Source organism: Amblyomma americanum, chromosome 5 (assembly GCF_052857255.1).
Source record: "Amblyomma americanum isolate KBUSLIRL-KWMA chromosome 5, ASM5285725v1, whole genome shotgun sequence".
In the NCBI taxonomy this organism is placed as follows: Eukaryota; Metazoa; Arthropoda; class Arachnida; order Ixodida; family Ixodidae; genus Amblyomma; species Amblyomma americanum.
Genome location: NC_135501.1, coordinates 117,361,788 through 117,378,832, shown reverse-complemented (window position 1 = coordinate 117,378,832; position 17,045 = coordinate 117,361,788). Strand labels below are relative to the sequence as shown.

The 17,045-nt window shown below is 47.9% G+C and overlaps 1 protein-coding gene across 1 annotated transcript; it reads right to left on the bottom strand.

Annotated features, from left to right (window-relative positions):
* Positions 1-610: 610 nt before the first annotated feature.
* LOC144134954 (organic cation/carnitine transporter 2-like) lies at positions 611-16,373 on the bottom strand. The gene is made up of 5 exons (XM_077667742.1): positions 16,240-16,373; positions 15,344-15,609; positions 13,293-13,560; positions 6,300-6,611; positions 611-1,814 (listed from the first exon to the last, which is right to left on the bottom strand). The coding sequence occupies exons 1-5, from the start codon at positions 16,240-16,242 to the stop codon at positions 1,383-1,385; spliced, it is 1,281 nt and encodes a 426-aa protein (XP_077523868.1). The 5' UTR covers positions 16,243-16,373; the 3' UTR covers positions 611-1,382.
* Between the last annotated feature and the right edge of the window lie 672 nt (positions 16,374-17,045).

Sequence of the window (17,045 nt, the reverse complement as noted above, 5' to 3'; positions counted from 1 at the left end):
TTTAGAAACACCAGAGATTCCTTTTTGGCAGAACAATCTCTTTATGCGGGCACACAGTGGTGGTGTTCTCAAAGGTTATCTCTCCTGTTGATGGCGCTAGACTGTGCGGCATTGGCCGCCATATTAACTGCTTACTGTGCACACGAGATTTTCGGTTCTTATGTGTTTTCGGAAGCGACTTCAAACTGCGAATGAGCACTTTTACCCTTCGCCTCTCTTGCTACGCTTCAAAATTTGATAAGGTATTCAACTGCCCCAAGATGCGGTGAACATCAGTGCAATAATTACTCGAATATGCCACAACTCCGCTGGAACCAACGCCAGCAGCAATAATGTCTGCTCTTTTCTTTTGAGCTTTACTGTGCAGACTCTATCAGCCCTCTAGCAGAACCAGTCAAAATACGCTCCGTCGTTACACAAGGGCCCATACGACAGTTCAGCGATGTGATAGAATGTAGTGACAGGAAGTAGGCAGCGCCATACACATGCGATGAACTTGTAAAACTACGTATAGCAACAGGGCTCAGTCCATGATGAATGCGCAAAAGACGTACATGCTCCAGGTATCTCAAAATATTCTTAACGAATAAGATATACCAGTCTAAAAACATCACTACACGGCGTTCTCGGTGGTATTGCCGATATGAGCGTCCATGGTGCAGCAGCCCGATCAGGCCGAGGTCTTGAGATTTAAGCCGTTCCCGGAGGATTCTCGGGTGCTGCGAGCTTGGAGAGACCCAGTGGACAGTGCAGTCAAGCTCACATGACTCTTTTCAAGGCATTCCTACGAATCTGTCGGAGTGTTTGACCAGGTGTAAAATGCGTAATTAGGCCCAAACCAAATTCTCCCGGCCTAGTTAAAAAAAAGCAAGAGATGGAGCCGTAAAGAATGTATGCTAGCGCCGGTAGCATCAGAGTATCGAAAAGGCACCTCTTGTTACGTTGCGTTGTGGATGCAGTTTGATCACTAATCATTCATCACTTTTTGTCTATATAGTTTTAGGCAAAGGTATTATAGTTCTTTGATGAAGCGATGAAGCAAATAAACGCGAAAACAAGCACTGATGACTGTTCTGGAGGAATCACGTGCCAATAAAAATGATCTCGATTGTTTCTTCATTATCACTAAGCATGAGGCGCACATCTGTCGGCGGAAGAAAAGGGAGCAGACGAGTGAGCTGCTTTCAACTCCCGAGGAGAGAAAAGCAGATGCACGTACACACATATATACACACAGACAAACGAAAAGAAACAAACCGCACTGAAACGAGACCTTGTCAAGGCGTCGAGCAGGGCGTAAGGGGACTATTGCGGAACAAGCCAGTGATCGCTGCCGCGAAGACCTCCATTGGCGACCTGTAACACTACCACACATGCTCGATTTAACTGACCCCTTCGGAATGCGTGCGCTTCGCTGCCGCGCAATTATCGGCTGTGCTGTCGTGGTGGCTGACCGACGGGGCGCAGCTCTCGATGTGCCTAGCCATTGATGGTTCCTTGGGCGGCGACTGCTGCCCCTGAGCCAGCACCTCCCTCTGCACCTCGGGCAGCTCGACATCCTTGGTCTCCGGCAGCCAGCGGATGGCAAGCTGGCATGCCAGGAGCCCCGTGGCTATGATGAGCAGGGTAGACCAGAAGTCGGGGAGTCTGGCGATGTCGACGAGCATTTCGCCAACGCTCTGACCGAGGCGGCCGGCAGCCACCAGCATTGTAACTCCCGTTGCCCGCACTGCGCTGGGGAAGCACTCGTAGGCCTGCAGCTTGGAAATTAGCAGGCACAGCTGGACGACGGCGAACAGCACTTCCATGAGCACCTGCACAATAGCACGAGAGCACTGAGTGAAGGAAGTGTGTCAGGTTATGTTCTCTAGCTCTATAAATAATGCTAAGTACCAAAATTATAAATGTTTTAAACGGTTCTGCGCACATAAGTACCTTTCACGAGATAAAAACGTCCTGCGCAAAGTCCGCAAAAATATTGTCACAATCCAGCGTAACTGCGCAGGCAGACGCAGATGGAAGGCCAAGAACTATTTTCATTTTGGATCCGGGTCTATGACCAGAGCACTCCTAGCGCGTCCGCGGCCGCTTTGGCATCGTTGCTGCTCAGTGCGGCGGTCGCGCGGGGTTCAACACCTGACCTTATCACATCGTGAAAAAGAGAGCTTATCTAGAAGGGAAGGAAATGCAAAAAAATATGGGTGATCTGGAGTGTACACGGAATGCAATTTGAGAAGGGGAGACAGATGAGCGAAAAGACCATACGGCGGCGAGGAGATAACAGTTTAAAGCACGATGTGAAGAGTATCGCGGAACCTCGAAAAGTAGGGCTTCAGACGGGCCTTATGCACTATTTTAGGGTCCGGTCACCGCTTGTCGACTCTCTTGGTTACATCAGGAAAGGACAAGACATGTATGGAATTTCAGACCGGTGAGTGCAGTGTCCATCGTTCGGCGGACTTTGTAAGAGCACAGCTGTGCTCGAAGGGCAGGACACGAAATTTGAAGAGTTTGTCCGGTGTTATGACGGCGGTTTTTCACAGTCCCTATCATCTACCTCTATTTCCAGTAACTACTCCTGAGGTGCACAGAACAGAAGTAATTTCCTTGCCAAAGTCTGTCCGGGGAGTCGTCGACACTCGCACCAAATAAGCGTATTTCTTTGTCGCACTGTTAAGTTCCTTTCGTTCGGCGCAGAATGGCATTTTTTCTGTTTGCAAGCACGACTGAATACAAGTATACACGGCTGCTTGGCGGCTCATTTACGCCGTCCTCGAGCAGCTCTTACTTGTTTTAAGATAGCCTCTCTCTCAGTAGGGCACACACGGTGCATGGGGATGGACAGGTCGAGCGCCTTCATGCGTGATAATCCGGTGTTTAACGATTAAGACTTGCCGTAGTTTAGACAAACCGTGAAACGCGCACTAAACTAAAATCGAGAAATACTTTCTGCAGAGAAATAGTTTCTCTTCGTGCGTAAGGGCTGAATTTATGTCGAAGTCTTTCTCTGCGTCCTGTTGAAATCTTGGCGTGGTCTCCTCGCAACCAGTGCATTCATGGTCGACGTAAGCTAAGGCTGTATCGCGGAACAGCTGGCGATGATCACTGCAGTTGGGAATGAGCCCCTCCGTCTGACCGCCACGGAGGCTGGCAACACCTCTTGCTAAGGAAACCCATAGCTTGAAGAACAGGAAGACATTAGGCTAGATAACGTGATGTCCCTGATGTAACCCTTCGCAGATTAACTTCTGCCAGGATGCTGCGGCTCGGTGGCTTGTGGCGTTATCATCAGAAACACGCAAACGGCTGTAGAACCATTATTTTCAGGCTTTTCTGTTGTTATTTCAGTTGACATCATCGCAAGAATATTCGGGAGGTCGACAGTCGCACCGTGCTCTCGGAGAAAGTTAATCCCAAGGATAAGTTCTAGCGAGCATTCAGGCAGAATAAGAAAAGCGGCGAAAATGCACAGCCAGGCACTTTATCCATGGTCGTGCACACTGTCAGCCGCGTAGCAACATGCCCTCCGGCTGCACGTAGCTGCGTTTCTGCCCGCGGCGCCGTAACGGTTTTTTTCAGGGCCATGGGAATCTTAACAGTATTCTACTCCAGTATCTGCTACACCGCTAACCTTGTGAATGTCCATTAAAAAAGTGATATCCAACGAGATCCCGCCTTTACGAGCCATGACATTGCCGACGTCAATCCGGGATGATTCGAAGCGCGCGTCAGTGGAAAGCTTGGCGTCGATACGACGTCCGGCGGCCTTGCTGAAAAGGGCGCCTGGTTAGTTTTCCCAGGGAAGGCCGGAGGGCCTGCATTGGGCTCCAGCTACTTAACTGGTTCGAGAAGGCGAGAAGCGGCATGGCGAAGACAACCGTAATTGGCGGCGCTGAGAACGTGGTAAATTGCGCTGTCGAATGGTGGAGGTGCGTGATAGCGGCGAATGACGTATGCCCTCAGCAAGAAAACCTCGAAGTCAAGGCCGCCGATAGGGGCGCTGCCAGTTAATGTGGTCGGTCTCGCCGTAATGGTAGCAGAGGGGCCATCGATCTGGCGCGCGCCAGAAGTTGCTCTTCTTCGCCAGCATGCTGAAATTGGTCCAGAGGGCAACCGGCTTGGCCGATTGCACAGCGACCATAGGAAAGTTGTGCGAGGCGGCTGTTTTATTTTTTCCTTTGCGCGTCCACAACGCCATCGGTCCGTTACAGTCGTTTTCCCCTTTGTTTAGTGCCCATCATGTCGACCTTCGAGCTGCAATCGCGATCGCAGTTTATTCGGGTAAATACGGTAGTTCCGAAAGTTTCGCAAGGAGAAATACCGCGACCTTCCAGCTCTCCTCTACAGATTCGTTAAACACTCATTACCAGCACCTCTCCTTGACATCAGGGCACACAACGAGACGCACATTTATGATGTACCTGTTTATGAAAAATCTATACATCACCCCGTTCTGTTCCACGTTAATGACGCCATTGGATAAAATGCGGCAGCTGCTAACAGAATCGAACCCATGACCCGGTGTTCATCACACAGATGACGTTCTTGTAGTCTGGTGGTGAACTCGAGTTTTAGGCGAAGCGGCGTGGTATTTTCGGACCCCCTGCGTGTTGTCCTGTCTCTAAATACTGTAGTAAAACTTCGGATTATTGAAATCGCTGGATGCTTACGGCGCGCTCCTCTTCGTCAACCTCCAAGATCAATCACCGGTAAACCGGTACCCACCTGGGCAGCCATCAGGCAGTCGTAGAACATGACGAGACCCGCTCCCGCGGCGGCAGTGGACGCCACCGCGAATGCCATGTACAGGCTCGTGAGCCGGTTCCATTTGATTACCAGGGGGTAGCCGGTGGCGTACACGGGTAGCATCAGGAGCGCAAGCAGCAGCTGATCCCAACCTGAGAAGGCGCTGGGACGCACCTGGCTCAGCGAAAAACGCGCCAAGAAGCACCAGAACCAGACCACCGACAGCGCTGCCGTGCGGACCCGAAGCTCAGAAAGGAGCAGTACGTCGGATATCCTGAACGGCTTGCCCACCTGCAGAAGATGCAGGGACGACGACAGGTAAAACTTAAATAGTGTCCTGGGTGGCATGCGAGTGCTCTGTCTTCCTACACCGTCTTAAATGAGCAAGGACCAGTAGCAGCAGCCGCATCACTGAACAGCAATTTATAGGAAGCATGTTGAAAAGAACAGACCGATATCCATCGCGGCGCCTTAAGGTCTTTCGTACGGACTTCAAGCCATAGACAAGACCCCTGCATGAAGAGAATTGTCAATCGAACTGCACCAAGAAATTCATGATGACCTAGCTCTGTTGGGTCAGGATGTATGTAGCGTAAGAGCGGCGACATCTGGTTCAGGAGAGTTAATATATGAAAGGCGCGCATTAAGTACATGCGCGTGTATTCACGGCTAAACCTTGAGCCCTCGTGGCGGAGTGGAGGCGTCTCCGCCTCAAACGCCAAAGGTCCTGGTTCTATTCCCAGCCTCGACACAGGTTTTTTGTACGGAGGGGGGGGGGGGGGGGGTTGACCACGTGAGTGGCCACGTGGTGCGGAGCAGTGGCCGGCGCCGCGGCGCCGTGGCTGGCCACGTGGTTCGTCACGCGGTTGGTCACGTGGTGCGGATTCCAGAGGATGCGTGCGCGGCGGCTGCTGCGAGACAGCTGTGCACCGTTTAACGTCACTGCTCCTCGCGCATGCGCAGGACAGGACGGCTCTCCAGGAGCCACGCGAAACTGCTCAACCTCGGCCAGTGTAGCTTATGCTAGAGGAGCCCTGTTCTTATACTGACATAGCTTTTTCTTGTATATTTATTCAGTGCGCTATGTTCGCTTTGAATATGAGGACCGATTGATGTTGCGCTACGTTCCGAGACAGACAAAAAAGCAGTTGTTGAAAATGAGAAAATTAGGGGGGTTGCATGTTACTGCTGAATGAGCTAGAGAATAGAAGTTGTACGGCAATGTTATGGTAAGGTTAACATTAATACGTCGGAAGAGTACAGCGTGCCTAGGGGAACAAGAATTCTTTGCTCCCACCATGGGATCAAGAGGAGGGTGGAGATCGGCAGAACTTGCAGTGCATAGAAGGGGTAAGTGTTTGCCTGCTAGTCCAACGAAGGAAAAAACGTCGCGCGGGTGCCAGGTGAAGAGAGATGGGAGACGAGATAAAGAAGGTTGATCGTGCAAGCCACCTGCAGACCAGTCGCAAATGCTTTTGTCTCGGATCAGGCTTAACCTGGCTGAACGTGATGTTGATTGTAATGCTGGCTCTGCCGGCTTCCTGTCGGCTCACCTGCAGTGGCTTGACAGCCTCGGCGTAGTGGACCAGTCGCCAGACGTCGCCTAGTGCCACGCCGTTCTCGCAGGCCAGGCGCGCTATAACGGCGGTCAAGGTGTCGTACTTGCCCATAGCTAGGAGCCAGCGCGGCGACTCCGAGACCGCGTGGAAGGTCAGCGATAGCAGCACCATGCTCATCACCAGTGTGATGCGCAGGAGCCGCAGGTCCACGCGCTGCAGCCAAGGGCAAAGCGAGCCGGCGTGCACAAGGACCGCAGCCGTCTGCGCTGCGACGATGTACAGGGTGCGGCTCGCCGACGAAGAGCTCTGGCCGAAGGGGTAAGATTGCGTACAAGGAAGTCATATAACTGAAAGAATTGAATTTGTTTTATTTGTATACTTCAAGGGCCGCCTTCTCGGATCGCTCACCTTTAGTGTTGATCGCTTGCGTTTTCGTGATAGCTTAGCTAACACTGTACAATTAAGTATGTAATAAAGATTGAAAATTATTTTATCGAATATTTCATAACCACATGCCCAATAATTGTGGACAGAAGCACTTTTGAGCGGGAAACCTTTTGCGAACGCAATTTTTTTATATAATGTGACATTTCACTGTAACGAGTAGAACGTTCTTGCGGGCTACTTGGTTCATTGCAGAAAAAAGGTTAGTACTACCCGAATTAGGCACGACAGCAGAACAGGAACAAACACGACAACACAGGCGCAGACTTCCCACTGTTTATTCGAAACTTAAAGGCAAACGCTAAATAAGGGATGAACCTTAGCACATAACCATCACTGTCATTCACAGATGTGCTGATTAAAATCTAGACCACATTAATCAAATTGTTACGTTGCAGAAGGGCCTATAAATTTACCACGACAAAGTACTCACAGTCAGCATCTCCCCAGGCACTCCATGTGAAGAAAATGAAAAACAAAACAAAAAAGTAAGCAACCTAATAATCGACCGGAGTAAAGAGGGTGAAAATATGCGAAATGAGAATGCAGGTGACCCAACAGACAACAAGAGTAAAAACTATGAAAACGGGACAGAAATCGTAGTGTGACATATGAAAAAACTAACAAAAAAGAACATGTGTAAAGATGAAGATTAAAAGCAGGCGAAAGAGTGGAATGAGGCATAGAAAAACAAGCATGACATGAACGGCAACAAAGAACAATTGTATAGGTGAGCATAAAACCTGATCAAATTACATTTTCGGCCACTGGGTACATACATCGAGGAAAAAAAATAGGAAAAATGAAGACATTATATGTGGCCTTCTGAAAACGCGATTTCATCTGCTGAAAGCAAAATAGACGGTGTGCTGACACATTTTTCACCATTTTTTACGATGTGATAGGCTTCAACCACCTCCCTTTCCGTCTTATCTCTCGAATTAAACAAAAATTAGTGTTGCGAAAAAGTGGCTTGCAAGGTACTTTATTCTTACCCTTGCATTTCCATTTACAGTTCTTACAATGATGTGAAAGATGACCTCCCATATTGTTCTTCACTGCCAAGTTATGTTCGCGTTCGCGCTCATGGAAACACATACGAGTCTGCCCATTGAACTCTACCGCATGTGAGGGGAATTTTGTAGATAAGGCCCGAATCGCACTTTGTGAACTTCTTTTCATGATTGATATTGCATTGCGGCCTGGCTCTCTTCTCTGTCGACAGCAAAGGGCAGCAAAAAGTGCCAACGTAATCTTAGCCTGCCAGTCTGCCCTAGAAATATCATGCAGTCACAAATTAGAACAAAGCTTTAGCCAGCAAGTTCAACGTTTTTGCGCAGCTGGTTATCCTCCCCACCTCATCACCGCAGCGTGTGAAAGCCATTAAAGGCCGTAAAAAGAATGAAAAAGACAATGAGAAGCCAGTGCAGGTGATGCCTTACATACACTGGCTATCCCACAACATCAAAAAAGTGGTGAACCGGCACGCGAACATAACTTGGCAGTGAAGAACAATATGGCAGGTCATCTGGCACATCATTGTCTGAACTGTAAAGGGAAGAGCTAGAATAAAGTACCTTGCAAGCCGCTTTTGCGCAACACTAACTTTTTGTTTAAATCGAGTGATAAGACGGAAAAGGAGGTGTTTGAAGCCTCTCACATCGTAAAAAATGGTGAAAAATGTGTCAGCACTCCGTCTATTTTGCTTCCAGTGAATGAAATCGCGTTTTTGAATGCCACATATAATTGTTTCATGTGTCCTAATTTTGTTCTTGGATGTATGTACCCCAAGGCCGAAAATGTACTTTTATCATGTTTTATGCTCACCTTTACAATTGTTCTTTGTTGCCGTCTATGTCATGCTTGTTTTTCTATACCTCATTCCGCTCTTTTAATTGCTTTTAATCTTCACCTTTACACGTGTTCTTTCTTGTTTCCATGGTGTCATGCTAGTTTTTTCATATGTCACACCAAGATTTCTGTCTCGTTTTCATAGCTTTTTACTGCTGTTGTCTCTTGGATCACCTGCATTCTCATTTCGCGTATTTTTCACACTCTTTACTGAGGTTGATTGTTAGGTTGCTTACTTTTTTCATTTTTTCATTTTCTTAACATGGAGTGTCTGGGGACATGTTGACTGAGTACTTTGTCGAGGCTTATCGGCCCTTCTGCAACGTATCAATTTGATTAATGTGGCCTAGATTTTAATCAGCACATGTGTGAATGACAGTGATGGTTATGTGCTAAGGTTCATCCCTTATTTAGCGTTTGCCTTTCGGTTTCGAATAAACAGTTGGAAGTCTGCGCCTGTGTTGTCGTGTTTGTTCCTGTTCTCGTGTCGTGTCTAATTAGCGCAGTACTAAACCTTTCTTCACTATAACAATCGATATATCAGCAGATCACCCGACAACGCCCTTGCATCTTTTCGTATGTTAACATTTTTGCTGTCAAAAGTGTTCCCCTTTGGTTTTCCATGGCTGTCTTAAATGTTCGATGCGATCGATGGGAACACTGTAAAAGAAGTGTCTTGCTACTTATCAGAAGAATGGACCATTACCTTCAATATTTCCAAAACACTTGCAATTTTCCAATTTTCAATATTTTTCTCCGAGAATTTTACACATGAGAAAACTGATGCCTCTAATTGAAATGCTTTTTCAAACCAGTCCGCATTGTAATACCTTTGGCTCTGAGGGTGATCCAACAAAATTCGAGATCACAGCGGCTACCGCACTGGAGTAATGCAAAAGCATTGACGCCTCTTCGGCAATCGTCGCCTCTTTTTGCATCTCTTTACAAGTGGTCTGCGTTGAAGCTGACCTATGGATGGCACAGACGGCTTAGACATGATGCCAGACGCCCACACAACGCACAGGTAAGCACCACGGCAACAGCGCGCGAACACAGCATCTGCACACGGCAACGGCGAAGGAGCGACTGGCGTACAAGCAGTGCGCGGAAGTTGAAGAGGCCGTATACTCATTTCAATGTTTCTTTTTTTTTTTGGTGCGCCGTCGCTCCATGTGTCTCACATGGTCGTGAAGTCACTTCAGCAAACCGCCAATGGCGTAGGAGTGACGCGTCGAAGCGAATGGGGCTGTATACTCATTTCACCTTTGGCGTGTCATCGCACCGCTCCGCACGGTTCCATTATTAATTCACCCATTAATTAACCTTAATTCACGACCAGCAAACTTAATTAACCTTAGTTCCCGCTTAACAGCTTACATTATTAATTGATTGATTGATTGGATTTCGGTTAACTGCGCATTATACCTCGTTTCATCTGAGTATTTATTTCGGGTGTTCAAATTTGGCGCCACTTGGCTCCACCCACACTTCCGGGCATGTGGTCACACTTCTGGCGTTTTCAAATTTGGCGCCACTTGTGTTCTCGCCCCGCCCACTTTTGGACATTTTTGGCTCGAATTGACCACTAATCCGATTTCGAAAATATTTGTTTGGTCAGCATCCTCACATCACCCTCTTTCGATTACAACCACTCGTTTGACGCTACCTCTTCCGAGTTCCCCACAACTGCTGCGGACACACACACACACACACACACACACACACACACGCACACACACACACACACACACACACACACACACACACACACACACACACACACACACACACACACGCACACGCACACGCACACGCACACGCACGCACACACACACACACACACACACACACACACACACACACACACACACACACACACACACACACACACACACACACACACACACACACACATGTTTGCCATGTTTGCGAGATATCCGCATTGCGAGGCGATGCCATGATAAAGCGATGCGAGATTTGTAAAGGCATATTGAACTGCGTATTTACTAAGTATTAACTAAGGTAATCGCTAATAGGGCAACGTTATACTTTAATCAACCAAATGATCAGGCAGGCTTTCATAAAGGATATTCCACAATAGATCATATTCACACTATCAATCAGGTGATAGAGAAATGCGCAGAATATAACCAACCTCTATATATAGCTTTCATTGATTACGAGAAAGCATTCGACTCAGTGGAAACCTCAGCAGTCATACGGGCATTGTGTAATCAGGGGGTAGAAGAGCATTACGTCAAAATACTGGAAGATATATATAGCAACTGCACAGCTACTTTAGTCCTCCATAAAGTCAGCAATAAAATTCCAATAAGGAAGGGCGTAAGGCAAGGAGACACGATCTCGCCATTGCTGTTCACCGCATGTTTACAGGGGGTATTTCAAAGCCTGAATTGGGCACAGTTGGGAATAAGAATAAATTGAGAATACCTAAATAATCTGCGATTTGCTGATGACATTGTCTTGCTGAATCACTCAGGAGGTGAACTGCAAATCATGATCAATGAGTTAGACAGGCCGAGCAGATCGATGGGTCTAAAAATTAACATGCAGAAAACCGAGGTAATGTTCAACAGCCTAGCTAGGGAACAACAGTTCACAATTGGCAGCAAGAGCCCAGAAATTGTGACGGAATACGTCTACTTAGGGCAGGTAGTGACAGCTGATCCGGATCATGAGAGGGAGATAACTAGAAGTATAAGAATGGGGTGGAGCGCATATGGCAAATTCTCGCAGATCATGAGTGGCAGTTTACCAATTTCCCTCTGGAGGAAAGTGTACAACAACATAATCTTACCGGTGCTCACCTACGGGGCAGAAGCGTGGAGGCTAACGAAAATAGTTCAGCTTAAGATAAGGGCCACGCAGCGAGCCATGAAAAGAAAAATGATAGGTGTAACGTTAAGAGATCGGAAGCGGGCAGAGTGGGTGAGGGAACAAACACGGGTTAATGACATCCTAGTCGAAATCAAGAGAAAGAAATGGGCTTCGGCAGGGCATGTAATGCGAAGGCAAGATAACCGCTGGTCCTTAAGGGTAACGGAGTGGATTCCAAGAGAAAGTAAGCGTAGCAGGGGGCGGCAGATGGTTAGGTGGGCGGATGAGATTAAGAAGTTTACAGGCAAAGGGTGGATGCAGCTGGCAAAGGATAGGGTTAATTGGAGAGACATAGGAGAGGCCTTTGCCCTGCAGTGGGTGTATAAAGGCTGATGATGATGATGATTGAACTGCGTGAGAAGAATGACAAGGCTTATTCACACGCTCGGTACAAATACGGAGCACAAAAAACAACACAAAGAAAGAAACACCAACAAAAACCAAAGATAGCTATTACAACCTAATAAGGAAATCTCTTTCCCCGTCAGTGCAAGGGATGGATCGCTGACACGATTTGTATTGGCTATGTAGTAGGCTTCCATGATCTCCAAAGTCTTCTGATTCTGGTGTGCGAAAATTACAGATGGTCTGTCCACGTGGTTTGAGTGGTATTTGTTTTTCTGGCATTCATCCAAGGGTATTGCCGCTAAGCTATGTAATATTTATATTTATTCGCGCCCTTTGGTCAAAACTGCCAGCACGCGGCCAGATGCGACCGGATTATTAATGGTAGTATTTCAGCAGAATTATTTCGTTTTTCTCGATTGTATAAGGTGTTACAGGGGCCTTATCTCGAAAGGTCCGCCTTGCTTTCAAGTTCAACGCGGCCGATTACAGACTATTCCAAACCCGACGACCGTCTATCGCAGCCGTCGAGTTTTTTCTTTGAGGGATTAAGCAATAAATAGCTTGGGTTAACAGTAATGTATCTGCCAGTTCTCAACACAATCGGAGTCGTATAGGAGATACCATTGTGCCGTGAAAAAGTCTACATCGGGCAGAACGGGCGATGCATTAAACGGTCTGTGCTGCGGTCCGAGCCACCTGTCAGAAATTAGGACACTTAAGCCCCGCCTTTAATGGCATGAAGGGATAGCGTTAATGGCTCCTTTCACTGTTTCGTTTTCAAGCAGTCACTGTCCATTTTTCACATTCGCCTATTTATCATAATAATCAGAACGCAGTTTCCAAACTCTCGTTTTGAGCACTCCATACTCCAGGTTACGCACGCAATGTTTCCTCGATATACACACTCATTGATTAGTACTCACTGCATTACACACAATCACAAGACCACAAAAGAGCTTTCTATCCGGAAGCAGGTTTAGTACTGAGAAAACTTTATACTGGTCGTGCGCCATATGTTTGGGCTGCTGTGTACATCAGATCGAAGGAATTTTCCGGCGGCCGCCGCAAGCCGGCGCCACTATGCCGTGTAGTATTATTGTATATGTCAAGTAGGGTGCCTCGATGGAGCTTCCAAAAGCCTCTATCGAGCACCCTAACGTCTAAAGAGGATATAAATGGGTCGCTCAACACAACGCCGGTATGAGGTGGGCTTCTCGACATAGCGCCGACGCCGCCTTGTAGTAGTAATAGCAGCAATATACTCGTCACAGTAGAGCCTGTTGTATGGTACGGCTTTCGCTGCTACTTTTGCGCACGATATAAAAGTGAAAGTTTTGGGGGGTCCGTTTTCCTTTCCCAAATACGTCACTGAACCGTACAGTCAAAAGCGGTTCGAGCCGGGGCTGAAATCAGCAGCGGTGGTGCGCGGCTAGGAGAGGGCCGCACCTCGAACAGCAGGATGGAGGTCATGATGTGCACGGCCTCGCCGGAGATGGCGATCAGGAGGTTGGCCAACACGAAGGTGGTGAAGGAGTCGGCCGCCGTAGCCACGAACACGGAGCCCATGGCGACCAGTAGACCAGTGAAGATGACCGGCCTGCGGCCCACCCGGTCGGCCATCTGGCCCAGCAGGGGAGGAACCAGCACGCCGCTCACTGTGTAGTACGCGAACGTCTGCACCAGGTATTGCTCGCGGTGGCACACGAGGTTCCACCTGGATTGGGTTGTCCGTGGAGCGGACAAGTCTAGGTGAGACACTGACGTCACTGCTTGCAAAGCTTGTGCAGGACGTAAAAGCGAACCAGATGTCTGCCGTGCCCCTGAAATTAGACCGACCTGCATCACATGGTCACGTAAGGCCCGTTTTTCATGACGCCCATTTTCCGGTGCAGAATACTACACTTTTCAAGAAACCGGCAGGTGAAATAATAAGCTTTGGTTGGATTAAGGCTGTGGCTATAATTGTTTTACCATTGCTGTGGTGACGACAACGGTAACATTTACTTGCAGAAATTATTTGCACCTGTTGCTGCAAAACTCAAGGCATGCCGCATTTTCTAAGCAGTGTGTTAAGGTTATGTACGTGCATAGAGGGTGTGTTTGCTAATCTGAGCCACAAGTTTTTGAAATGATCTAGTGGAGGCTGTTGGCAATGAAAAGAAAATAGTATTGCCGTCGTCATCTACAGCAAGAAGGAGTCTTTGTTTACTTCGTGAGGAAATAATTCTTTAACATACCAGTTTAAACTGCCGAATATTGGGCAAATATTTATTTGAAAAGTGTATAGGCTCAGTAGAAAGCACATATAATGTGTATTTTGATTCGAAAGCTTCAGAACGAAAACATTTTTGCGCGATGAAAACGGAGCACGAAATTCCAAATTTTTGATCAGGAACGTCTGTTTTAAGTTTAGCAGGTATGAAGCTGCGTTTCCCCTCTCGCTGATTATTGGGCCCACCATAGTTCCATCAGCAACAGCTGGAGTTGCTATTAGCGCTTCCGAGTGGCCTAAGTTTTGTTAATCTCTCCAGATTCGCGTGCATTTAATTTCGCAGATAACTGAGCAGAAAAATACCCTTTTCAGAAATTGTCATATGAGAGTCCTTGGGCAATCTTCAGTTCCAAAGATATTTTTTTTCCGCAGCTGAACTGGTATAAAAGCCCGCTGTTCATTACATGTAAGCCACCGCAGGGGTGGCATAGTGGTTTGAGCATCCGCCTCGCATGCGGGAGGTGCGGGGCTCGATCGCCAGTGACGCCGGGTGCCCACCAGTGATACATGGGGTACAAGCTTTCCTGCCTGGTTCTCGGCTTCTTAGGGTGAAATGCTTTGGAAATGGGTCTCTGACCTCACCTTGCAAAATGAAAAACTATTTTGTGCCATTGCACTCTTTGGCCAAAGCTGCCGTTGCGCCATAAAAATTCATCATGATCATCACCATTTTAAGTAAGTCTTTCGAAAAGTTCAAAAGTATACAAAATTTTGCTACATGCGACCACTGACACCACTCTTGCAATTGTATTTTGCGACTTGCATCTTTTTTTAAACAAATGCTGAGATACTCTCATTAACAAATATAAACAAAAACAATAGAACTGAGATGACAACTAAAAAACACAAACGTATTAGCTCCTGTACGGTAAATAGAAGACAGCCCGATTATCACTACTACAGGAGTGTTTTAGGCTTGTAGGTTTATTCAACCTGTTCTAGTATTGAGCTATCCCCTGCTGAGAAGAATTTGTTGTTCGAAAGTGGTCAACGACCATTCTCTACAAATGTGTGCACGTTACCGAAAGGTATTCCGCCATAAGCGGCAATCCTACTGATGTTTTCAAGTCGATCGTATTTTCATCAGCGTTCGGCGAAATATGAGCTTCCGAACATCATATTGAGAACTTTTTCCCCTACTGTCCTATAAAAGCTCTAGTGCCAGCATCGAGTTGAAGTCGCTTCAGTCGCCTGCTGGCGCATCTAAAGGAGAGGGCATGCTCACTTGGAGATGAGCGTGTGCGTGTCGTCCGGCAGGTCGTAATCCCATCCGTCGCAGGGCACCTCGACGCGGGAGCCGTTGAAGACGATGGTGGCCAGGTCGTACATGGTGCAGCGGCTGTGGTGCCTGTTTCCCTGGCCGTCTTCCACTACGGGGATGCTCACATTGAGCCACTGTTCGCGCGTCAGGTGAGCGAACAGCGCGGGTGGCTTGCACCAGTGGTCCACTGGTTGCGTCAGCACGTGAGCCGACCAGTAGTGGAACAGCACCTGCCCAGACGTGGCACCCAGACCGACAATAAGGGGCACATTAATACTGCACAACACTTCGCAACATTAAGCTCAGTGAAGACGATCATTCGCAGCAATTTGAGATTGATACTCTGGAGATGATGCACTCAGTTGCCCATAGACCTTTAGATATAATTTTGATCACGACAAATCGCACGTTTACTTTATCAAGCCTACACGTATTGCCTTTTTCTTTTTTACGACCACACGCCGCGTATAATGTGTTGCCTTCCTGTGTACCACGGATTCCCATAGAACGCACCGTAGCACGGGCGACAGTGAGAAAGATGATCGGATAAGTTCTGGGAATATGCATGGATAAAGACAGCGCAGGACAGGGTTAATTGAAGGTCTGTGAGAGGGGCATCTCTGTGCGGAAATGAACGTAGTTAGGCTGGTGAAGATTACGACTGTCATATATTACAATTACCCTCGCGTGCTAGGTCAGCTATCCGTGTCGGCGGGACGCTTTCGATCAAATAGTCATGAAGTGGGTGGTTCTGCCCTGCTGTCCGGATGCGCCATGCCAATGACCTGTCTTATAACCGCATAACGAGGACAGGCCCCCTATCCTCACGGATTATCTCTGTGCTCAGACGATGGTCTCACCATGGCGAGGGACAGGTGGGCGCAGAACAAGACCTTGTGCTGGAAGCGGCCGTGCCCGACCAGCTCCAGCAGGACCAGGTACTCCTGTCGCAGCTTGCCCGGCGGCAGGCAGCGAGCCAGCTCCACCGCCGACAGTGTGGTTTCCATCGGAGTGCCCTCCGGCACGTTCATTGCCCACTCGCGTCTGTTCAGAGTGTTCCAGAAGAGGACACATGCTGACATGATTAAGCAGGCTTGCAGCACACACTTGTCGAGAAACAAGCCAGTAATTTCTCATCAGCATCCAACCAGCGTAAAGGCTTTATGGTTTATGGGGTTTAACGTCTCAAAACAACTAAGGCTATGAGGGACGCCATAGTGAAGGGCTCCGGAAATTTCCACCACCTGGTGCCCTATTCTCGACACGCATGGCCGCCGTTCGCCGCCATATTGTCTCTCTGATTGGCTCATTGGGCGATCACGTGCAAGTCACGAGTTTTAAATCTGTGGCGCGAAACCATCAGGCTCCGAAATAGCTTTCTGCCGTGACGTCAAAATGACGTGTACTTGAAGACTGATTTTTAGCACAGTTATATTTTGTGCCGGGTTGGTAAATTTAAATTTCTGTGGAGGAGAAACGAAGCTACAGCTGGCATGGAAGAAAACACTTGGCTCGTTTTAGCAATTTTGAGAAAAACAAGTTCGTACTGTGAGGGTTGCTTCCTAGAATGTGATTGGCTGGAGGAATGTCACGTGATTCATGTGATACACAAGCATAATTCATGAGGTCAAAATGACGTTTAGTGACGCAAAGGAAATGATGCCAT